Source organism: Xiphias gladius, chromosome 18 (assembly GCF_016859285.1).
Source record: "Xiphias gladius isolate SHS-SW01 ecotype Sanya breed wild chromosome 18, ASM1685928v1, whole genome shotgun sequence".
NCBI lineage: Eukaryota > Metazoa > Chordata > Actinopteri > Istiophoriformes > Xiphiidae > Xiphias > Xiphias gladius.
This window is the reverse complement of record NC_053417.1, coordinates 24,771,651-24,796,036: the sequence shown is the minus strand read 5'-3', so window position 1 is coordinate 24,796,036 and position 24,386 is coordinate 24,771,651. Positions and strand designations below refer to the sequence as shown.

At 42.8% G+C, this 24,386-nt stretch overlaps 1 protein-coding gene across 5 annotated transcripts in view; it reads left to right on the top strand.

Annotated features, from left to right (window-relative positions):
• Window positions 1-22,979, top strand: part of hspg2 (heparan sulfate proteoglycan 2) — a 91,999-nt gene extending 69,020 nt beyond the window's left edge. Inside the window, exons 46-82 of one of the 5 annotated variants that reach the window (XM_040151909.1) lie at window positions 2,538-2,660; window positions 2,885-3,037; window positions 3,845-4,005; window positions 4,266-4,343; window positions 6,014-6,149; window positions 6,616-6,767; window positions 7,267-7,411; window positions 8,004-8,147; window positions 9,099-9,233; window positions 9,378-9,559; window positions 9,733-9,928; window positions 10,149-10,328; window positions 10,529-10,789; window positions 11,042-11,204; window positions 11,844-11,941; window positions 12,082-12,348; window positions 12,459-12,571; window positions 12,773-12,920; window positions 13,042-13,158; window positions 13,383-13,400; window positions 14,790-14,874; window positions 14,983-15,127; window positions 15,224-15,326; window positions 15,417-15,526; window positions 15,618-15,726; window positions 15,847-15,945; window positions 16,106-16,327; window positions 16,574-16,818; window positions 16,915-17,086; window positions 17,426-17,548; window positions 19,725-19,800; window positions 19,911-19,989; window positions 20,339-20,386; window positions 20,759-20,829; window positions 20,922-21,005; window positions 21,640-21,743; window positions 22,754-22,979. In XM_040151909.1, the coding sequence (XP_040007843.1) occupies window positions 2,538-2,660; window positions 2,885-3,037; window positions 3,845-4,005; window positions 4,266-4,343; window positions 6,014-6,149; window positions 6,616-6,767; window positions 7,267-7,411; window positions 8,004-8,147; window positions 9,099-9,233; window positions 9,378-9,559; window positions 9,733-9,928; window positions 10,149-10,328; window positions 10,529-10,789; window positions 11,042-11,204; window positions 11,844-11,941; window positions 12,082-12,348; window positions 12,459-12,571; window positions 12,773-12,920; window positions 13,042-13,158; window positions 13,383-13,400; window positions 14,790-14,874; window positions 14,983-15,127; window positions 15,224-15,326; window positions 15,417-15,526; window positions 15,618-15,726; window positions 15,847-15,945; window positions 16,106-16,327; window positions 16,574-16,818; window positions 16,915-17,086; window positions 17,426-17,548; window positions 19,725-19,800; window positions 19,911-19,989; window positions 20,339-20,386; window positions 20,759-20,829; window positions 20,922-21,005; window positions 21,640-21,743; window positions 22,754-22,926 (5,018 nt within the window). In that variant the 3' untranslated portion in view covers window positions 22,927-22,979. The remainder of the gene's footprint in view (window positions 1-2,537; window positions 2,661-2,884; window positions 3,038-3,844; window positions 4,006-4,265; window positions 4,344-6,013; window positions 6,150-6,615; window positions 6,768-7,266; window positions 7,412-8,003; window positions 8,148-9,098; window positions 9,234-9,377; window positions 9,560-9,732; window positions 9,929-10,148; window positions 10,329-10,528; window positions 10,790-11,041; window positions 11,205-11,843; window positions 11,942-12,081; window positions 12,349-12,458; window positions 12,572-12,772; window positions 12,921-13,041; window positions 13,159-13,382; window positions 13,401-14,789; window positions 14,875-14,982; window positions 15,128-15,223; window positions 15,327-15,416; window positions 15,527-15,617; window positions 15,727-15,846; window positions 15,946-16,105; window positions 16,328-16,573; window positions 16,819-16,914; window positions 17,087-17,425; window positions 17,549-19,724; window positions 19,801-19,910; window positions 19,990-20,338; window positions 20,387-20,758; window positions 20,830-20,921; window positions 21,006-21,639; window positions 21,744-22,753) is intronic. The other 4 variants (XM_040151913.1, XM_040151911.1, XM_040151912.1 and 1 more) reach the window with 4 other exon arrangements.
• The last annotated feature ends 1,407 nt before the right edge of the window (window positions 22,980-24,386 follow it).

The following is a 24,386-nucleotide window of genomic DNA, read 5'->3' as shown; positions in this document are numbered from 1 at the left end:
CGGGCAACTCCTTATGAATGTTGAGGCTACTTTATGTCATTACAAATAATCATTCAGTGTTATACTGTAAAAATAGAAAATATTTTTTCAGTTGCACTTCACAGAGCTGGTATTGTAGATGACGAACCGTTCAGTTACTCAAGAGAACTGATAGTAACTGGGATATTGTTGGAAAATGTCCCTCTAAATTGGACAAAAACATTATCAAGCCTATACTTTCGTGGATTTTAGTTTGATGAGATATAAAAATTGATGGCAAAATAAAAAATTCACTTTAAAAAAATGGGATTACATTATCAAGCAATTTGCTGTATTACACATAAACAGATGGAATTGCTCTTTAACCCCCAAAAAGAGACATTTGAATTCATCTTGCCAAAATATTAAGTCTGGCAGTTATTACATTATCAGCTGCTAGATGCTTATATGTTTTGCCTGACAGTGTCTCCACATTCAGAGACAAGGGGTGTCCCTTCTTCTTTCTCTTCGCACTCTGCTCTTTTTCTCCTCAGGAAACATGCTGCACTGGAAAATAGCTGTCATCTGGGCTTCAAACATCATACTGTGCTTAATACATCCCATCACACCCTCATTACATCAGAGTTGAAATGTGGGTAGCAGACTGGTGTCCAATGTGAGAGGCAGAGATTCAGTGCATCACATGTTCTGTGAATAACAGTAAATGTGATGTTAACACGTGGAAGTCGAACTGTTTCGCAAATGTCATTAAGAAGTTATAGACTTCATTCATCAAAAGTATATATATATATATATATATATATCAATACATCTTCCCTCCTTACTTCCAGCGGTATATAGGCAAGAAGATTTAGTTTTATCTGCTTAGGTTTAGAGATATCTGTCTTTGCTGCCACACAAACACAACGGAGGTGGATGGAACTATTTTCTACAAAAGAAATCGACACTATAAAACTGTTGACAGCATGATCTGTGTATTATCCAGAGTAACAACAACACAGTTGGTGCAGAGACACATTACTGTTGAGTCCCTAGCCATGCTAGCAGTGTGGCCCTGTGGATGGTCCAAGCTCAAATATCTCAACAACTATTGGAAGAATCGCCATTACAATTTGTACAGACGTTCATGGTCCCCGGAGGATGAATCCCGCTGTCTTTGGTGATCCCCCAAGTTTTCGTTTAACAGCACCAGCAAGTCAAAGTTTTCACTTTTCTTATATGAAATATCTCAACCTCTACCAGATAGATTGGCATAAATTTTGCACGGATGTTCACTATCGCCAGACAGTTTATTTTAAGGGTTTTGAAGATCCCCTGACTTTTCCTCTGGATTCTGAGTGAACTTTCTCAACACTGGATGGATAACCATGAAATGTGTTACACGCATTCATGACCCTTTCAGCATGAATTGTAATAACTTTAACGTTGAAATGTTTCCAATATTTTGGTTTATGACCTGGTAGTTGCAAAACTAATGACATTCTATCAGCTTCAGCTGCACTTTGTGTTTAGGGCTAATTAGCATGCTAACACGCTAAACTAAGATGTTGAACATGGTAAACATTATACCTGCTAGACATCAGCATGTTAGCACTGTTTTTAGCATTTAGCTCAAAGTTAGGCTCTGCAGTACAGCTTCACAGAGCCACTAGCAAGGCTGTAGATGCTAATTAGTCATATGTTTTTGTTTTTTTGTTTTATTTTTAATGTATTGTACTGTTTTGTATTGTTTGCGTTGCTTTGTGCAAGTGAAATTCTGGTCACCTCCATACGTTCGCACTGGGGTGAAGGCAGAGCGATATCTCAAATCCTGGACAGATAAAACCAAAAATGTCTGCTTAGTTAGATTCCACCAGAGGTACTGAGGCAATATGTTTTTCCTTAATCTTGGTGAATTGACCCTTTGATTTTCATCCCCTGATTCTGATGGATTCTACCATAGATCTTTACAAAACCTCATGGCAGAGATTCTATAAAACACCTATATTATCAAATTATTATCATTCTTTCTTGTGTGTTCAACCTAGACTCAAGGCTGTCGTGTCTGTTCAACAGAGGAAAATGACACTTCTCTCTGCCCTGGAGTATTGCTGTTACTAAGGTCAGAGAGTCACAGCTCGGCCCGGGCTAACACAGCCCCAGAAGTTTTCGGCCTGCTTAGATAGCCTCATACTCCTCCCGTCCTAATGAAAGAGGCCTTTCTTTTGCCCTGTCACACTGGGATCATACAGGAGTGAATATGAAGTCTAGCAGCCAGCCAAACTGGCGCAGACAGCAGAATGCCCAGAGGCCATGCCAAGGCCTGCCTGCCACATCTCATCTGTTTTGTCTGATCTGAGAATGTAGATTGCCAAGGGTGACGGTGGGGGCACGAGCAGAGGCCATCACAGTCTAGTCAATTCATTAAACACAGCTTATATATAATGCCCAAGCACTGGTTATAGACTCCCGACAAGGTTTCATTCCACTCCGTAACTGCACCAATAGACCAGTGTGCATCATCACACTTGATCACTCTGGAAAGTCTCTGTGTTTGACTGGTATGTTTCCTTCTGTAGCTGGAGAGGGGGCCCAGCCTGTGGCCACCATTACTCCCTCAGTTCTGAATGTCCAGCAAGGCCAGCGGGCAGAGTTTCGCTGCTCAGTGACTGGGAACCCAACCCCTGCCGTCGAATGGATCGGTACGACATGTTTGAACTCCACTTTTGTAGTATTTGGTGCAGGTCTTGTTGAGCTAAAATCACATTCATTTGACTGAAAAGGCCATTTTTTGTTGCAGTTTATCACATTTAAGGAAACTTTTAAGCGGATTTTGGGAAATTCAGTCCATTACAGTCACAGATCTTGACCAGCGTGCGCAAAACTTAACTCTGCAGCGCTCAGTGACCAGGTGTGATTGTTACAGGGGGTCCAGGGAACAGAATGAGTCCCAGAGCGATGATACGAGGTGGCGTACTGACCTTCACAGCAGTGGACCAAGCTGATGAGGGAGAATACACCTGCAAGGCCCTGAACACTCATGGCGAGCATACAGCGCGGGTTTCCCTCTTTGTACAAAGTATGCTCTGTGTTTGTGTGTGTGTGAGTGTGTGTATTTTAGGAGAAACAAAACTTCAGTTGCCTCCTTTTTGGGGACAAATTTCAAGTCCAGACAATGTACATTATTAGGTTTTAGGGTTAAGACTAGGTTTAATGTTAGGGTTAGGTTAAGGTTAGGGTAAGAGTTGGGATTATACCTGTAGTGGTCTTCAGGAAATTAATGTAAATCAATCCAGTATCCTCTTACATTATGGAAAAACGTGTGTGTGGACCTCACATAGAAGATGAAAACATATCACTTTTTATAAAACAGATCTTTCTATAAAAACAAAGACAATCATCCCATTAGAATGAGATTGTCCCACCCATTTCCAATGAATTTTCAGTGGTTCAATGATTGATTGGAAAACAACTTTTGCTTGAAACGGCAGAAGCATCTCACTTCTCAAACCTTTCCAGTAATCAAAGGCCATTAAATGCTCTCTTTAGCTCATCATCCTCTTGCTTTAAAGTGAGACTATTCCCCTTTTGAAAAAAAGAAAATTACACAATATTCATTGCACGGATGAAAAGTTTAATTCATCACCATTAAAACACACTCCTGCTTAATTAAAAAAAACTCTTACTTGGTCCGGTATGGCCAGTAGCTTATAATGGCTAACGTTAGCTATAGTTAAAGTCTTCTCTGTTTGTGCTACTTTAACACTCCATTTTAGCATGTTACAGGGAAACATTTCAATGTTTTTTATCTACTGTCGAGCTCAGGATGTTGTGGTGTATATGATATATTTTGTCTTTGAGTGATCACAATGCATTTTTTGGTCAGAATCTAACCCAAGTGGCCTAGGCACCCAGCCCCAAGTCCAAGTCAGTCCCCAAAATATTGAAGTTCATGAGGGCGACACCTTGAGGTTGTACTGCCGTGCATCAGGATCGCCCACCCCGAAGCTCACCTGGCTGAAAAATGGAGGACAAATCCCTCCACAGGTGAGACACCTCCTGCTGTCTCAGTACCGGAACGGTGACTTTAACGTGGATTGGTAAAACTGTAACTGTAGTTACATTTTGCTGCGCTGTATCTCTATCTTGCACCTCAAGGTGTGTCCAGTGCTGATGGTATTTCATCATACTGTGTCAGTGTTTATGACTGTTTCAGCATTTTGACCATTTACCTTTATTTTTCCCTCCCTTCTGTTTGTCTCCTCCCCCCTTTTTTTTGATCCCACCCTGTTCTGACGTTTGCTCAGGCCATTCCCTCTCATGGTTTCCATCAGTTTAAAAGCAACAGTCTCGATGTGTTACAGAGACGTATTGAGGAGCTGCAGGTCTGTCCATCTGTCTGATGTCTGTCTGTCCTGTCTCACAGTTCACATCCATTGTCCTCTACTGACCTCGTCTTCACACATTGTCGACTAAGTGCATGATCAAACGTGTCCTTGATTCACGCCTTGTAAACGCTGTTAATTTGCAACAGCTGCTCACTATGTCCCTTTAGAGCTGGTGCCAAATAAATTATACTCAACTAGCTGGGTCTGGTTGACTTCGTGGTGCACTTGCATGCAGCACTTGTTTGTTATGTTGCCTTTTATAAATGAAGGTGTTCCATTGTCTTTCGTTTCGTTCTGTCCGCATCATACCATCCCTGACGTGTTTGGGCTCTCAGCACCCAGTTGACCCTCATCATTCCATTGAGTGTATTAACAGGACTAAGTATACAGTAGGTACTGTAGGTATTTCAGACATATTTTGCTCCGTGCCAGGCACAACCCGCTGCCCCCCTGCCTCAGGGGGTTTTGTGTTAGTCTGGTTTCTGCACGGCCCTCCTCAGCTCGGCAAGGGCTCCAGGGCCTGTTTAGTTCTGCCTCAGAGAGCCACTGCGTTGTGTCAGCCTTTCCCAGGGGGAGTCGGGCTCTGCCGTGCGACCACGCAGAAATTCTGTATGCTCTAGCAAACGGCTTGCTTTGAAAACTCGTCAATGTGTTCAGACACACATTGAGCCAAGGCCCGCCTCAGTCACTGCTCGGTTTAGCCTCCCTCACGGTTGAGTGGGCCGGAGCTAAGCAGCTTTGTCCATGGATGCCCCAACACCCCCCGGATACAGTAATCCCTCCCAGACCCTCCACTCCTGATTCCCCTCCCCTCTGAGGTGTTTCCAAACTTTATAAAAGCTCATTTTCAGCCTCGCTGGATCTCTGACTGCCATGTGGAGCAGTGTACAAACAAGTCAAGTTGTTGATTACCTCATGAGACAGAAAGACATGAGAGTTCTTAAATATGAGTGTTGAAATTGGTGCAGGGTTTTGGTTTTTACTTTTTGCTCTGGGGTGTTTGATGGTGGATACTTTGACTTCCAGGGCGCTGGCTAGTGATCATTCGCAGTTTTGGGAAGAAGGTTTTTGCAGTTAAGACCTGCTTTGTAATGCTTATTGAGTAACCTCTGGCTCAAATCAACGTGTCACAAACTGTCAGTTCTAACTGTCCTAATTTGTCCATCATTTTTACAATCATCAATCATTAATTCTTTTAGAATAAAGACACTAGTGTAGTACATGTAATTATCACTGATCATGATACATTAACAAATTATAACCCCACCAATCATCATAGAAATGTTGGCACTACTTTGTGCAGAGTTTCACGTGCAAAGTATTGTGCCATAGAAATCATAAACAAAAATTCCATTTAAAGAAAGACTGAACTGTAGCAATAACAGCTCTTGTCTTGTCTTTAAGATCCACGCTGTGGTGCTTTGTGTCACTATTAGCTAGTAATGTCATAATGTCAGCAATCTCATATTTCTGTTGCTTCATGGGACGTGAGACAGGTAAGTGAAGTGCTTTGTCTTCAGTATAATTATCTGTGTTAGTTTGGTGGAAATATTGATAGAGTCACATCTTTGAAACGTAATGCTTGGCGCCGTGTATCATGGCAGGACGTAGGCGATGTAACTGAGATAGGTCTCTAATCTGCTCTCCTACTGCTGTGTCCTCTCCAGGCCCGCATGGACCGCACCGACATCGGCACCCTGCTCATCCCCAACATCAAGATGTCCGACTCAGGCACTTACATGTGTGTTGGCAGCAACAGCGTTGGCTCCAATAGTGCTCCAATTAGAGTGACAGTGCTCAAAGGTGAGATGGCACGGCCGTCCAACTCAATTAGTCCACCTCAGAAGTTTGTTGGTGATTGATTCGGAGGCTGCAGTGTTACACGTGACTTTGTTGTTTGGTTGGGTTTTTACCTTTTTTGTGACCAAGTTTTTATTTGATCATTTTTGCTCTGGGAACAAAAGACATGGGAACATTTCGTGTGTCATAGTTACAATAAGTTAGAGAAAAATACATGAATTTATGTAAGAATGGTAATAATAGTAATAAATCGCAGGCATGAACATACATACACAAGTGTGGATATACATGCATATAAGCACCCAAGTGTCACAAGTTTGGCATGACAACAAGACTATATTAAAGTAAAACTTCCATTTCCTTTTTCCTCCCATCCAAAAACCTGGAACACTCCCCCCTCCACCTTTTCAACCTTTCCCCTCTTTGCGCCTCCGCACTCTTTGTGGCGCATATCTTTTTGTCTGCACAGCGGAGCATAGCTCGTCGGTGGTCAGCATCCAGCCATCTATAGCTGATGTCCAGGAGGGCCAGAATCTGGAGCTCAACTGTTTTGCCCCTGGAAATCCTCCTCCCCAAGTCACCTGGACCAGAGCCAGCGGACGCCTCTCCTCCAACCACCAGGTAATCACACAAATATGGAAAATGCATATATGCTCTATATGCGTTATTGTGCATGATTGTACTCCCGTTGGATTAGAACTGTACATTATTACCATCACTGTACATTCTGTTAAAGGTAATTAATTTTTATATCTTTGACTGTTTGGTAGCAGGAACATATTGTACTCGCTCTACTAGATGTATATGAAGATTGTAGCCACTAGTTACTTTGCAGACTATGCTTTAACATGCAAAACATTTCAATTTATAAAATATGACATATCATTATAGATTCAACCACCCAACAGAGTATAAATTAGTTAAAATTGGTTTTCTGTTTTATCCTTTTTAACCCATATTTGAATTCTTTATTATTGGCAATACTTGTATCGTGTAGTATTTTTTGGCAGTAGTAGTAGCAGCAGTAGTGGTGTTAATGGTAGAAACATTATGAGAAGTAAAAGCTGTAATATTTTTAGTATTGTAAGCCGAACTGAAGCGTCTCCGTTCCTTCCTGCAGGTTCTGGGCAGTCAGCTGCGTATCCTGTCGGCCACTCCAGAGGACTCAGGAGAGTTTATCTGTCGGGTGCAGGGCAACCCTGGAAACCCAGGATCTCATGTCCATCAGGCCTCTGTCTCCGTGTCTGTCACTTCCTCCTCTTCACGTAAGTTGGCCGACACTTTAGGCCTCACGCAGAGGGTGTGTGGACTGTCTTGCTTCGTGGACTGCGCAAAGTATTTTTCACACTGCAACAGATTGCAACACAGTAAATACAGGAGCCCATTTGTTCTTTTTCCAAGTGTTTAATGCCACTGTACTCGGCTGTGCTTGAGGCTGGACAGTTTCTTCTGATTTGTCATTTCTTTTTCACTGAGGAAATTATGCTCGATGGCAGCATTAGTCAGAAGCTGGGAGAAACACATTAAGGGCAGGGCATTACATGGCAGAGTGTAGTTCTCAGCCTAACACTGCCTCACTTTATGAATGAACTTTCCAGTTGTGCTTACCGATGTGACCACTAATTGAGTTATTTTCCTCACCACTGTCCCATGATCTCATCCTCATTCACTCCCTCCTGGACTTCAGCGATGTTTGAGTTCTTAAACTGCTGCCAATGAAGCCCATAGTCACACTGAATAGTAATCCGTCACTTCAAGTTTTCTGTGAATAATAAATTGGCTTAATGACTTGAGATCGTGTACAGTAATGTTCAAATAGAATCTGCCCGGAGCCCAAACCGTTGGTTTCTGCCGTAGGTCTTCAGAGTCCAATCATCGCCATTGAGCCCCACAGTGCTGCAGTGCGTGTGGGGGAGTCAGCCAGCTTCAGGTGCAGGGTGTACAGCGGAGCCCAGCCTGTCAGACTGGAGTGGAAACTGGCCAGCAACCAGCCGCTGCCAGGTAGTAACCAACCACACACACACACACACACACACACACACACACACACACACACACACACACACACACACACACACACACACACACACACACACAGACAAACGGCCTCTGAGGAATAAACCTGCTTAATGAGTTCTGATTTTATTATATCATTATTTACAAGCAATTACAGCTGCAACCCACCCATGAAGCACTCCTCTGTTACTCCATTTAATGACGAATCGAGAACTCTCTCAAATCTCTTTTTACTAGAGTTGCATTGGCCTTTTTTTGCATGAACTAAAATTTTGCTTGACATTAGCAACGCCTGGTTAGATTTCATGACATGATGGCCTTTCTTCTGGAAACATGTCTACGCTTTATGGTATGTGTTCAGTAAAGATGGTAAAGGGAATGTGTATCTTGTATCCAGTCATTTCTTCCAGTCCAGATTTGCACCCTCACTATTTTTGCATGATAACCTTTGTTTAGAATTTTTTTAAAAAGAGCTAAAATAAATTTGACTGCACTGTGCTACTCAATGCAAATTCCCAGATTTTAATAAAGATGTCTTCAGCTTATTATTTCTCAGACTCCACACCCCTATTTTTGAGTATCTTCATGGGTTAGCTTAGACCTAAGATTGATGGCTACTCAACATGTCTTCACGGGCTACTCCAGCTGTTTAGTTTGGCTTTTCATAAAGTTGGAGGACTCATAAGAGACAAAATTAATTATACAATTCCTATAATGAAACTAAATAGCATCTTGTACTCCTCCAGCCAAAGCTAAGATCAGCAGCATCATCAGGGTTATTTCTTAAATCTTCCGAAGGCTCCCTCCAGGGCCACAGAATACAAAAACTGTACCGTAAAGTACTCCATGTGAAAAATCAGTGTCCCTTTAAGTTTCACAAGTCTCCTGCAGCATTTACAGCAGATCTAATGTTTCGTTTGCTCCTCTGTTCTGCAGATAATGTCAAAGTTGGCCCCGATGGTTCTGTTATTACCATTACCAGTGCTCGTCCCATCAACCACGGCGCCTATCGTTGTGTGGCGAGCAACCCGTTCGGCATCACTCACACCATTGTGTCTTTGATTGTCAAAGGTAAGTTACGTGCATATCAGATTGCTATATAAAGGGCTCGTCCCATTTCCATCAGCCATATCCCCCAAACTTCACAGAGAAGGGTTCCCTCTAGTGGCTGATCAGGGACACGGGCGTACTAGTATTGTGTATGTGTGCTCTCAGAGTCTCCTGTGGCCACTGTCACCCCTGTTGGACCTGTGCGGGTCAGGGTGGGCGAAGCCATCAACCTGGAGTGCCAGGCATCAGGAGAGCCACGCCCTTCAGTCTCATGGCACAGGCTGGACAGCAACCGCAAGACCATGCTGAGCAGCCCTGTGCCCATGGAGTCTAATGCAGTCATGCAGGTACTGATACATCTGATAACAATGTCAGCATGTGTAGAACAGTTTAAGTAATCTGTCACTCCTTTGTTGCTTCTCTGTTGCTAGTAAAAGTGGTTGAAATCAGACTTTATTTGTTCAGATTCGAAATTCTGTGTATTTTGACGGTGAAATACGTCCATTTTCCTCTTGTGCAGATACTAGTGGCACGTCCAGAAGACAGCGGCACGTATGTTTGCACAGCTCGCAACAACGAGGGCTCTAAGGAGACCAAGGTAGAGGTCATTGTTGAGGGGGGCGCTCAAGTTCCATCAGTGCCCAGGGCCTCTGTTCCTGAGCCGCTGATGGTTGTGGTGGAGGGACAGACTGCAACACTGCGCTGTGAGGCCCACGGTAATGACGGCTGAAAATCTCATTCCAATGCGCTTGAACCATTTTCTTATGTTCGGTCTTCCTGTGTCACTTTTTTATGCAGCATCACTGTACGAAAGAAAAACACCTTTATTGTAAATGAAAGCTACAAGAATAAAGCAGCTTTACTGGCTGCTTCAAACTGGCTTTTCAAACTGAGCTGAGCCTAGAATTTGTTCTGCTCTCCGCTTTGCTTTTCTAGGTTTCCCCTCACCCACAATCACCTGGTCCAAGCTGCGGTCTCCTCTGCCGTGGAGACACAAGGTGGTGAACAACAGCTTGTTGCTGCCCAACGTGGGCCGGCAAGACTCTGGAGAATACATCTGCAGTGCCACCAACAACATGGGCACCACTGAAGTCACCATCATGCTAGACGTAGAAAGTGAGTGTCGTGGTTTTGCTGTTTACTGGCGTTTTATTATTAAAATGTATTCTGTCCTGTACTGCATACTCCTACTGCAAATAAATCATAGTCTAAGTCTCAATATACATTGAGTAGACATTCCTTCTTAATGTTTTATGTTGCTTTGTATTTCTCCCAAGAAAACACAAACCCGGTGAATGTTTTTCTCCCATTTTTAGCTCTTCCTTATGCCACTTCTTTGCCCGATGATGTGGCTGTGCGGGTCGGGGAGGTGATCAGGTTGCAGTGCCTGGCCCATGGCACTCCTCCTTTGACCTACACTTGGACCAAGCTGGACGGAAACCTGCCCCCGAGGACTCAGGTTAGCGGAGGGGATCTCCAGATCAATCTGGCCACTGCCGAAGATGCGGGGAGCTACAAGTGCGTGGCCACCAACAAAGTGGGCAACAGTGAAGTGGTCGCGAAAGTCACAGTCAGATGTAAGTTTGCTGATAATATAATGATTTGACAAGGTTTGACATGTTATAAATGATAGCTCCAACACTGGGACTTAGAGACTGATGTGCCCCACATGTGCACAAAAATGTTTCTTCTCTCCTGCAGGTGTAGACAGTTAGCAAATGTTTAGGAGCATCTAAAGATTCAAATGGACATGTGAAGAAGTGTGTAATAGTGATATTACTGTGCCACAACGAGACCTAAGTTCCATCTCTGTCGTTTCCCCTCTGTAGCCCCTTTGGCAGTGCGTGTATCCCCCCAGGTTGAGGTAAAGGCCCAGGGCAGCGCTGTGGAGTTTACCTGTTCAGCAGCAGGTGGTATAGAAACCAAAATAGAGTGGCTGAAGGAAGGAGGGGCCCTGCCACCAAACCACCACATCAAGGATGGAGTGCTCAGGTGACCCATAACGCTACGTGTGGGTTTGGTGAAAATAGGCAACAGTAAAAGACAGAAACAGCTCTGAATGTTTGGATATGGATGATATTGTAGGACCAAACTGGTTACTTGGCATGTTGTACCCATTCAAAAATGATATTTACGGCTGACCCAATTTCAAGCATTAGCAAATGTTACTTAAAGAGTGGTAAACAGTGTATTTGTAAAGGGCTGCTTTCAGCTGTAGATTTGGCCACCTAGCAAGTCTTTATAGCAACAGGACGGTCGGTGAATGTTGGGCTGACTCAAAATAAACTGCAGTGCCTATGTTCATCTTAATGAAGGAACATGTCATCCAGTGCGACAGCGAGATTCACTTATGTGTTCTCAGTAGTTGCTGGACAACAGTGGAAGTCTCAGGCACAGAGGGATAAGATATATCAGGCTTTGGCTACACAGACAGTACTTGTTTGGAAGATCAATTCCTAGTTGGTTTTGGTCTTTGCGTCGAATTTTTTTATGACCACAAGTAATGTAGAATATTACCTGACTTATCCTTTAAACGGGCTTAAACGTTCAAATCTACTGATGTAGTCCCTTAAATGTGTAATATTTGACCATGGCTTGTTTTCATGTGTGTAATGTAATGTCTCTCCGTAGGATTGAGAACCTGGAGCAGAGCAATGAAGGTGTTTATATCTGCAGAGCGAGCAGTGTGTATGGTCAGGCCCAGGACACTGCCAGGCTGACCATCCAAGGTCTGCAACATTTACTGCAATTATACCAATGTGTACACTACTTAATCACAACCAAATATAACTTGTGGGGTTTTTTTTGTCCTGTATTTGTTACATTTCTCTTTTTTTTCCCCCTTTTTCTGTTCTTTTCTTTTCCGCAGCCTTGCCAAAGGTGATGATCAATGTGCGTACCTCGGTGCAGACTGTGATGATCGGGAACTCGGTGGAGTTCGAATGCCAGGCTGTTGGTGACCCAGAGCCCACGGTCAAGTGGAGCAAAGTTGGCGGCGCTCTGCCAGCTCACATCATGGTGAAGGGCGGCATGCTGAGGATCGAGCAAGTGACAGAGGCCGATGCTGGGCAGTACCGCTGTACCGCCACCAATGATGTAGGCTCTGTACAGTCCCAGGTTGTCCTTAATGTCCAGTGTGAGTAATCCTTAAACACGTACACAAATGCACTTGCGCACACGCTGACGTGTTATGCTGCCAGTTATACCATCACCGTCCTCATTTAAATCCCTTGCCTCTTTGCACAGCCCTTCCTCAAATCGCTGCACTGCCGGAAACAAAAGAGGTGACGGTCGGGTCTGATGCTGTCTTGCCCTGTGTGGCTTCAGGGTATCCTGTACCTGAGATCAAATGGTCCAAGGTAACCAAGAATGTAATTCATAAAAACTTAATTTTCCAAGACGGAGTCTTTAGGAATTCCTTTTTGATACTGTATGCTGTCTATAGTCTAAATTCTTGCCAACTCATCTGGCTTGAAGAGAGTAAACTTTCTGGGGACATTTGTTAATGCTGATATTATTTGTGATGCTGATTGTGCTTCTGTGTCTATTTCTTTATCTAGCTGGAAGGAGAGCTTCCCCCTAAGTGTTTCCAGGAAGTCAACGTGCTGACGGTTCCTGGCATCACCCACGAGGATTCCGGGACATACGTCTGCACCGCCTCTAACAAACAGGGCAAAGTGGAAGCCTTTACTACACTTCTAGTTCATGGTTAGTCTGCGGCGTGGAGAGTAGAGTGGGAATGGATGTTAGCAAAAGAATGAAAAGCGTTGAGTAAGGACTACGGACAGTTGCCGTCTGTATCTAACTGTGAGATTCTGTGCTTTCTCAGAGAGAGTGATGCCGTACTTTGCCCAGGAACCCTTGTCCTACCTCACCCTGCCCACCATCAAAAATGCCTACAAGGCTTTCAGCATTAAGATCAACTTTAGACCTGATAATGTTGATGGTAAGGAAGTACAACCTTAAATCTTCTTGACGGTTTAACTGTATAATGTATTACTTTATACTTTTTAGTCGTTGAATCCTGCAGTGCGGCAATGTTTTATTTGCTTTTTGTACTACTTCTACTGTACCACTTTGTTGTGTACTATGTTTTGTCGCATTTCCTCATGTATAATTTGACTGCGTCTTCTGTCCCCTCCCTCTCTCCCTCACCCACATGGTGGGAAGGTCTCATATTGTACGCTGGTGAGTCTCGGTGCTTGAGAACCACAGGAGCTCAAGGCTGATGTTGGCAGTACTGCTTTTTGGCTGCATCAGACTTCCACATAATGCATCCAGCACAGAGCTGATTTAGAGGCTGTGAAAGAGATGCAATATGGTGCATGACCTGTTATTTTTAACTGCGCAGGCTGTTCGGTCATGATCACAAAACCACCGTCAGGAGTACTACAGTCATCGGCTTTATAAAAGCTTGGTTACAAATGTACTTTTACTTCCCCGTCTACTTTATCAGCTGCCTACGGAGGAGCACTGCTGCTCAAAATCACAGCCCTTGTATGCTAGATCTATGTAAATGCTACACTACACACGTTTCTGTTTTGTTTTGGTTTTTATTGAAACATCACTACAGTTCTGACAATAGTGAGAGGTAACTCACACAATCTTTGCATGCAGTTGTTGGCTTTTTTTTAACCTACCAACAGTGGATGCTGGATTTGTGGAGGCCTGACAGCAAAAATCATTTTTTTTATATTGACAGTTTAAATTTTTTCTTTGACCAGCAGGTTATCTGTGACTGTCTGGATATTTTTTGCTGGCCAGTCTCCATCAGCTAACAAACTGCAACAAAAAAAGCCACAGCTTCATTGCAAAAGCTACCTGAACACACTCAACTCTTTTTGTGTAAATGTGCGATGCAATTACTCCGAGGGTTTCACGTGTAAGCTCACTTACACTTTCAAAATCAGCTGTGTCGCACATTTACGCAGTCTGCTCTCTCGTGATCATCCCTTTTTCAGAGATGATAGAAAAGGACGTACTGACATGTAGGAGGGCATGTTCCCACTTCCCCATGAGCATGTATGGCTCATATGAGCATGTAAATATCCGGCATGTGGAGAAAGAGAAAAAAAAAAAAAAAGCCTTGGCAGCCCAACGGTAGGATAGTAGGGTTATAACCTGGTTTTGGTTGGCTTTAAACTTGCCTCACCATAGCATGCTGCTTTACCATTCAGCTTTCAAAGAGTCTATCTTGTGTGTGATTGACGGCATTACAGACAATGTCCATCCTAACAAGTCACCTTCCACTTATACATGTGTATGCAGTATATAGTCTAAAATCTTGGTTTTCCTTGAGTGAAAAATTCTACTACTGGGATCAAATGATTATTTCAGGAATGTTAGAGAAATCAGTGGCATTGTCCTGAGACAATAAGGTAACTTGCTCCACCACTGACTCAAGGAAATGCTTGAAAGAACTTGACATTCATTACTGCAAATACTGGGAGATACTGCTCGTTTAAATTAAAATAAAACCGGTAGATTTATTGACTTATTAAGATGGATATTATTTTAGGGTATACATTTAGGATCACGTTTGTACTAGTACTCACTAATCCAGTTTTTGTGGTGTAGGTATGATCCTCTACAATGGCCAGAGGAGGACCACAGGAGCCGACTTCATCTCTCTGGGACTTGTGGGCGGTCGCTTGGAGTTCAGGTCAGTTTGAACTGATCTGCAAAGTTCTCCTAAATTACTTAAAGTAAAGGCAGCATCATGAAGCTCGTTGTTGATCATAATCTTCAAAATCTGTTGTGTTGTCCCTAGGTTTGATGTGGGCTCCGGCATGGCCACTATACGGGACCCCAACCCCATCAAACTGGGCGAGTTTCACACCGTTGAGCTGTATCGCAACCACACCCTGGGCTATATAATTGTAGACGGAGGGGAGCCCATCAACGGCAGCTCGCAGGTACTTATGTCAGCGTGAATATAACTCCCACTGTCGCCCATGTGCATTTGATCAATTCCCTGATTCACACAGTAAATGCTCATTTCCTCTCCTCAGGGCAAGTTCCAGGGGCTGGATCTGAATGAGGATCTGCACGTGGGTGGTTACCCTAACTACACGGTCCTCGCCAAAACTGCTGGCATTAAGACCGGGTTTGTTGGTAAGACATCACTCAAAACAGAAATGTAGTACGGAGGAAATTGTTTCTGTGTGTGAGGACTTGTCCTTGCTGAATATTGGTACTGTGCAGGCTGTATCCGTCAACTGGTCATCCAGGGTGAGGAAGTCATCTTCAAAGACCTTGACCGCAGCTCTACCGGTGTCACAAACTGCCCCACCTGCAAGGATCACCCGTGCCAGGTCAGTTACATCCATCCACTCGATGTATTGGTAGTGACCGGCCTGTTTTTTAATTCCATAATATCAAGAAGATTTCTCTCATGTAACTCAGAATGGCGGCAGGTGTGAGGACTCAGAGGCCAGCTTGTATAAGTGCAGCTGCCCCAGAGGATTCACTGGTAGCAACTGCCAGCACCACTCATCCCTGCACTGTCACTCAGGTACATACGAGTCTCCGCCTGACCACACAGACAAATCAAAGTATTGGCAGGGCAGCGTTGTACTAGTAAATAATTGAAATGGCCGCTGTTTTTGACCTTTTGCGACCTGAACTCCCACAGAGGCCTGCGGACCAGACGCCACTTGCATCAATCGGCCAAATGGTCTGGGCTATGACTGCCGCTGCCATCTTGGAAAGTTCGGAAACAAGTGCATGGATGGTAAGACACGAAATCAATCCCATAAACGAATTCCAAATATTTTAAGGAAGAGATATGACATCATCTGATGTATTTTCCAGCTGTTATGAAATATTTTTCAAAATATCCTTACAGAAATTCAAAATGTTGATGCATTTTCCTCCTCCTTTGCCTTTCCTAGGGGAATTGGTGACCACTCCACTGTTTGATGGGGTGGAGTCATACATAGCCTATCCTCCCCTGACCAACATCCACGATGACCTGCGTGTTGAGCTGGAGTTCAAGCCACTGGACAGAGACGGCCTGATGTTCTTCTGTGGTGGGAAGAAAATGAAGGTGGAGGACTTTGTAGCCATCTCCATGGTGGAGGGACATGTAGAGTTCAGATATGAACTGGGCACAGGTAAGGTAGACTATAAATGTGCAAAACTTAAGTTTAGCTTGGATTTTTATGCATTTTTATGTTTGCATTTTTATGAATCAACATAATAAAGATTTTAAGTGTGGTTAGAATAGCTAATCACATGATTAAATGATTAGACAGATGATATTGGTATAAGGATCGTTTAACACCACTTACAACTACATCCCCGTTTTTAAGCTAAATTGTCAGAGAGTAAAGTCTCTGTGGACCTATCTTGATTTTCAGGCCAAGCAATCCTTCTCAGTCCTGAGCCAGTCTCTCTGGGCCAGTGGCACAGAGTTGTGGCCGAGCGGAACAAGAAGGCCGGCCACCTGAGGGTCGACCAAGGCCCAGTGGAGAGGAAGACATCTCCAGGAAAAGCCCAGGGCCTCAATATCCACACCCCCATGTACCTGGGAGGAGTCCCCAAAATGGACATCCTGCCTAAACCTGCCAATGTCAGCGAAATGTTTGAGGGATGTATAGGAGAGGTGAGATCTCTCTGCGCTAAAAAGGAATTAAAACAAAAGTTAATCAACATTTTTTCTGTATCCGGTAGCTTAAACTTGTCTACACTGCCTACTTAGGTTTCCATCAACAACAAGAAGGTGGATCTGTCCTACAGCTTTACAGAAAGCAGATCTATCCGCAAGTGCGTGGACAACAGCCCCTGCGACCGCCGGCCCTGCCTGAACGGTGGTCACTGCTTGCCGAGTGCTGAGTATGAGTACCAGTGCCTCTGTAAGGATGGATTTGAAGGTTAGTAATCGAAGTTTTCTGGACCGTGGAAAAGACATAGCAAGTGTCAGATCTGCCCAGAATCCCTGGCAACACTTGCAACTATAATCTTTCTGCGGACCATTGCCCAAGATGACCTCCTTGATAAACTGTAACTAATCAGCTTGTTTTTGCAGCAGGAAATGTAACTTGTCAGTGCATCAGGACATAAAACATGATGAAAAAAATTATAGTTTTCAGTTAAAATCAGTAAAAACCCAAAACAATTTCCAAATCCTATGAACTCACCCTGCCTTTGTGTGTGTTGACGTGACCCTTGACCTTTCACCCCTGAGCCATGACTGGTGTGTGACCCTGCAGGTGAGCGTTGTGAGTTGGTGAAAGATGTGTGCCGGAGCGACCTTCAGTGCCACAATGGCGGCACCTGTGTCGACGGTCAGTGTGTGTGTACACCCGGGTACACGGGCCTGACCTGTGAAGAACGTAAGTATTGACCATCAACATTACCATGTACACCACAACAAAATCAAACTCAAACCCAGAAGCAGCAGCATATAGGTCATATGTTTTTTGTTATTGTATATTTTATTAATTAATGTAGATACAATTTCAGCAGCAGCCAATTAGTCTCAAAGCAAAGCAGATGTCTTCTCACAGTACACGTTACTTACTGCATACTCCTGCATCCTGTACACAAAGATATTCTTCATCAGAAAAACTACATATATGAACATGACTCACATTCTCCACAGTATGATGCCCCTCGAACATTTGACAGTTCTCCCTCCCAGCATGCTAACCCTAAGTGATTATGTGTGTCTTACCCCTGCGCTCACATGGCTATATCCTGCACACACAGGCCAGGTCTCCAACTCCCCGGAGGCCCTGTGGAATTTGGAAGCTAGCGATGCAAATGGTACAGTATCTCAACATTCAGTCTGCCTGACACGACCTTGACTAACAGGGGGCCCGTCTGAGCTCAAGGGGCCCCACGTCCCTCCCAAGCTCAATCCGAACTGTCTATCGCCTAACACGTGTTCGCACAAAAACACAAAACCAAACACGCCTCTGTGCTCGACTGGCAACTGAGACTCTTATCCCCATTACAAAGTTGGGAGAGGGGAATTCTGCATCAATACTAAAAGGTAATAGGACGGTAGACTGCAGTTGGGAGATCAACTGATTTTTTTCTGCCTGTTTTTGGATCTATGTCACCATTTTGAAACAGGAAATGCTAGAATGTGGAATTCCCCTTGTTTACCTTTTTCCCTATCATTATGTCAGTGCCTGTAAGATAGCTACTCACAACCTAAAAGCTTTCGTTTCCGTGTACTTCAAAACTGTCTGTTTATACAACAAGAAAACAAACAAAATTCTTGTTTTTGTCTCTGAAAGTGTCCAAGTCAGAACATTAAATCTGCTCCATGTCCACACATTTGTGCTGTTACTAATAACTTCAAGTGTCCGTTGAAAGCACAATGCGATGGTTGTTTGGGCGAGTTGAGATGTATTTCAAGCATATTCTGTACTGAATGTGTTTTTTGTGCATGGAGTCATGGTTTTATTGAGTTCAGTCCCATCTCTGTGGAAGGTCTGAGATGGTGGAGAGTGTGAGGAATGGCAAATAACTTGCTCATGTGTTGGTGGGGACTGTCAAATGAGTCAGCATCATACAGTTTGGTTGGACTGAAGATTTTTGTTGTTTTTCGTTTTGAAACTGTAGAATTTGCCAATGGCTTTTGGGCACATACCGAAATTTAGGATTTAGATATTTTATTTTACGTATAGGCTACGTATTAACAGTGAAACTATACAACTTTTGAGAGAAGAAATAAAATAATATTACATTTCTAAGCAATAAAACGAACCCATGCTCGTTTCGGTACTTTCAGAGGTTTTGCTGCTACAGCCTAACTTGGTCTGGTATGACCACTAGTTTATAGTGGCTAATGTTAGCTACTGTTAGCAAACTTTAGACAGATATTGCTTCGTAACTGAAGACATTACTGAGTCAGTTCGCTGACTTTATAGTCTTTCTTCACTTACAACCTACTTCTTTTCTGCAACGCTGTGTCTTAGCATGTCACAGATGAACCTTTCGCCGGTTTTATCACATACAGTATGTAAAACAATCTCTGACGCGCTAAAATTGATCTCTGACTGCTAAAAGTTAGTGTAGCACAAGCTGAGAAGAGCAATAAAGCCAGCAAGAGAACTCAGTAATATCTTCTTAACAGCCATATCTGTCTAAAGTTCTTTGCTAACATTAGCTAACGCTAGCCACTGTAGCCTACTAGTCATAAAAGACTGTTGCTGCTGTAGCAGCATAATCCCTGAGCCTATTTAACTGAGCAAAATTTTATTGTTTATGAGGTTAACTTTTTGTTTGTAATAGGAAGAATATGCCATTTCTTCTTTTAAAAGTTGCATAGTCCCGCTTTAAAAACCACCGACAGATAATAGACTTTGCTGATTTCAGTGAAAATAATACCTCTTTTTATCTGTGAATGTTGTATCTAACCGAGCCTGTCTTACCAGGGGTTCTTCCATGCTTTCGCCACTGGAGGCCACCGTAACAGTGAGGATGAAAGTTCACAGCAGCCTTGCTATAATTTTAACGCTGTTTTTAATTTGTATTTTACTGTATTTTTTTTCTTAGATTCACCCTACCAATATGCAGCTCATTTCCACAATGATGGATACATTGCCCTTCCCAAATCCATTTTCCCAAGGAGGCAAGTATAGTTAGTTTTTCAGCATTGTTTTGCTCCTATAGTTTGTGTATTATTAGGAGTTAATTCATCAAGGGTAACGTTACTGTTATGTTTTCGTTTGTTCCTTTTAGTGCCCATGACTCACCAGAGACAATCGAGCTGGAGATCAACACTGGCTCTTCTGAGGGTCTGATCCTGTGGCAGGGTGTGGTAAGTCCTGGTCCTGCTTATGTTTTTAGACTTATCTCACCTAAACCTAATACTCACATCCTTCCCGTCCACCTCTTAATCCTCACCCCAACTTTGCTATCGCACATCAACACTCTTAATTTTTGGACTTACACTTCGACACCAATACAAGACTGACACAATACTGCATTTTCTTTATTTTTTTATGTTTCACTGGCTGTTGAGCAGCATTCATCATCACACTGTCTAATTCATACTTGCGCCACTGAGGCTGTGACTTTGTTGGGCATGTTGGCTGCAAGCCTGGCTCTATCTGACACCACTAAATAAGTGCATGTTGCTTCTCTAACTCATCCTCCATTTTCCTCAGGAGACCAATGGTGCACGCAATTTGCGAAAGGTGCATGCTAGTAAAAAGGTATCGACTCAAACACAAGACACTCCTTATTTATTAGGCATGTTTCATAATGTGCATTATCCAAAAAAATATGTATGCTACAACATCTCTGAGATTCTTCTGGAGAACCAAATGATTTGGAATAAAAATATATCTGTGTTTGTATTGCACATTGTGCATGATGGCTTCTTTTGTCATTGTTATTTTGCATAGACGGTTTTATGTCACACTTATACAAATATTGTTGGGGGCGATCTGACGGCATTGCCTCATTTGCTTTTATAGCACTTGGTGTTGAAAATTACTGGAAGGGAGCTGGTCACTGGTCAGTAGTCACAGTATGCAGTCACGCAGTATATTCTTCCTCTGCTGACTAAACACATTTATTTCCAGGAACTTGGAGAACACGGCAAAGGCAAGGACTTCATTAGCCTTGGTTTGCAGGACGGACACCTTGTTTTCAGGTGACTCAGCCCTTTCGGTCCTGTAATTCTGTTGACATCTGTGTGAGTATTATTATATTCAGCTCAATGCTGATGATTTGTACAATATCCAGTTACCAGCTGGGCAGCGGAGAGGCAGAGATCTTGTCCCGGAAGTCCATTAATGATCGGAAATGGCACAAGATCACAGCAGTGAGGTATGAGCACATATGATTACATAGTCCTCTGGTTTCACACTGTATGTACATGTAGAAACTAAACATTCAACATTTCAATAGGAGCTCTTTTAAAAAAAAAAAAGAAAAAAAATAACAAACAACAAAACCAAACATGATGTTCATGCTTTTGTTTTTGTAAAGTTACATTAATTTGATGGATTACCGAATAGAAAGCAGGAAAAAACACATTCAGACATCTAAAACACCTCAGCATGCTTTGAAATATTGTCAGCAGTAATGCAAAATAGATACTGTTATAGTTTATTTCCTTTATTTTAATGTGCTTTTAATAGGCTCGAAATCCAGTAACTGCTGCTTGGATCTGTATTGTCTGTTTTTCTTCTGGTGTATCCACTGTATCAGCTATACACCTTTTTCACGTAGGACATTTGGACCTGTCATATAAGGAAAAGCACAGTTGAAATTAATGAAATTTATAATTGCTCTAAACGGGCTATTCTAGCTCATGACCTGTCAAAATGTCTGCCGCGAAAAAGGTCTGCTATCAACGTGTACTGTCAACTATTTCCTGAGTGTTTACATTTTTCAGTGCGTATTTAGTTCTTACGTTGAGCTGTGCTGTGCTGTGTTTATTCATTTATTTATTTTGCAGAACTGGGAAAGATGGCTACATCCAGATTGACGGAGGGGCTGCGCTACATGGACAGTCTAAAGGCAAAAGCCTCATGGTCAACACCAAAGGCAGTATATACCTTGGTGAGTAGGTCGAAAGTATGGAGTCCTGAAACTGACAAAATATAGTAAAGTACCAAGGTTATGTACATCAACTTTATACTTTGTTAGCATGCAGGTGCCACTAACATCAGCCTGAATAGAAAAAAGAAAATTTCATCTGTTGCAAGACGGCTAAGATGTTACTTACAGTTTTCAGGTGATTTGCCTAACTCGTAGATTTGCGGCATGCCAGTTTCCTTTGGCAAATCTGTCACTCGACTTTTGGGGGGGACATCTTCGTAAAGTTGGAAGTTATTTCAGACGCTCGACTTTTTTGACATCTTGCTACAACTTGTAAGGCAGTCACATGGTCATGTGTCACTGTCCCAGTGTTAGTGCTGGTAACACTGGATGAGAGCTGTGACACACAAACTATCATTAGGATTAAATTTCCTTGTCTGAGAATAACTAATAGTAATAAACGTTGATGCATAATGTTGGCGTTATCAGATTTACTTAAAGGTGCTATATGTTAGTTTTTGCAATTGTTACATAGCCAACGTTAGCATTAACAGCTGTTTATGTACCAAGAGCTTCAGCCATCGCTGCGTTTACAAGACAGGAGGTTGGAATATGCCCTCTGGGCAGCGCTACTTCTTCATCCTCACATCTTGTACTGAGGGCTGTGCTATTACGAGATGAGATGGGCTGGGGCTAGCTGGTTAGCATGCTAACTTCAGTAGAAGAAGAAAGTGATAGAAATAAAAGCAAAGAAGAGTTAACACTGGCGTTGCTTTCCACCGCTGGAAACAACTCTTGGCGAGTAAAGGAATGAAGTTTGATGCTTAACTCGCAATGTTTTTCCTAGACTGCTGAGCAAAAAGCTGTTAATGCAAATGTTGGCTATGTAGCAATTGCAAAGAATTACATATAGCACCTTTAAAGCTGCATCAGAGAACAAAATTCTCTCAAACCTGTTTTGTGGATCCAAATGTCTAAAGAGAAGATTTATCACTGGATGCTTACCAGGTGTATGTGTTCTCATGTGACAGGTGGAGCCCCGGACATGGCTGCTATGACAGGAGGGAAGTTTTCGTCAGGAATGACGGGCTGCGTGAGGAACCTGACACTGATGAATGCCCGGCCGGGACAACAGCCGGCCCAGGCCATCGACCTGCAAGCCCTTGCAGCCCACGGCATCAACGTGCAGCCGTGCTCTTCATAGACAGCAGCACACGCGCAAACACACACACACACACACGCAAACACACACACACACACACACGCAAACACACACATACACACACAGAGACTATGGAGCAATGTCACACACACAGCAGACTCACACAGAGAGACTTACACACATAGAGCCTGACAAACTTGGTGCTTTGCTGCTACCAAAAAAAAACAAAAAACAAAAAACAAGATGACACAACAGGACACGTTTCTCTGTGTGCAGTAAAACCAAAAAAGAGAGAAAAATTGAAACGATATTAACAAGTCTTCTCTTCCTCAGTGTTGTATTCTCAATGAAGGACTATTAACACAGGAGAACCAGTACAGTTTACATACTTCCAGCAGTAGTTTTAGTCATGAGAAGAGTAAGAGTAAAACATATTAGGCCTTCTACGATGGGTCAGATCCTATGGAGTTGGAGATGTTTTTACAGCACTGAATTTTTATTTATATACATATGAAAATATATATATATTATATTTGTGGGGGAAAACATGCAAACTAACCATAACTGCTCTTCAACTTTCCTAGAGTTTATTCTGGGTTCTAATACTGTGTGTCCAAGGCTTTTTATAGGCCTAACTGTATTAATACTTGAAGACGTTTAGGCCTTCTTTCTTCACTTCTGTAGAGGAACCTTTTTTTTTTTTTTTTTTTTTTAATGCGAGCATGCTTACAGTCTTTTGGGAGAGGAGCGCACACAGTCACGGTCACATGCAGCTTCAGTACACAACTCAGGTCGTCAAATACAAAATAATAACTGCAAATGTCACAAGAACTGCTGCTTCAACTCGGCTGAATTGTTTTTGCTTTACTCGTCATTCACAGCGCTGTTGTGTCTTCTGTGTCTTTATTTGTTCTTTTTTATGAAAAAGAAAGAAACCTTGGTGCTAATGTCAGACATGAAGATACAGCACAGTCATGTGGTTGCCTGTCTGTCACATGTAGAGGTGTTTTTTTTTTTTGTTTTTTTTTAGTAATTCGGTAATTTAGTAAAACTCTATAAAACAGTATACGCTAGTGTCACATTTGTTAGTATGCATGGCATTTGAGGTTGATTTTATGATGATATGGCATGGTTTGTTGCCTCCGCAGATTGAGTAGATCTCAAAAAAGCAGTTTTTAAGAACTGAAAAGGGTGTAATTTTTTTATGTGTGGTTGTTGAAGATGTTGTTTTATGTGTTAAACTGCCAGTCAGGTAGATATCTCTATCAACTGAGAATGAGTGTGTATGCTAAGTAAAATTTGTTGGTTATGTATGTCTCAGCCCTTTCCATTTCTCACAGGTCACTCTACTTTAAGCCCCAATATGGAGTCAGGTGTGTGTATGTGTGAGCGTGCATGAGTCATTATCCATTTCCTCAGGAGGGTCAACCCAGAACTGCCTCAAGATGTTACTTAATTTTCAGGTTTGGTAGCTTTAGTGACAATTCAGTAAGCTATGAAAC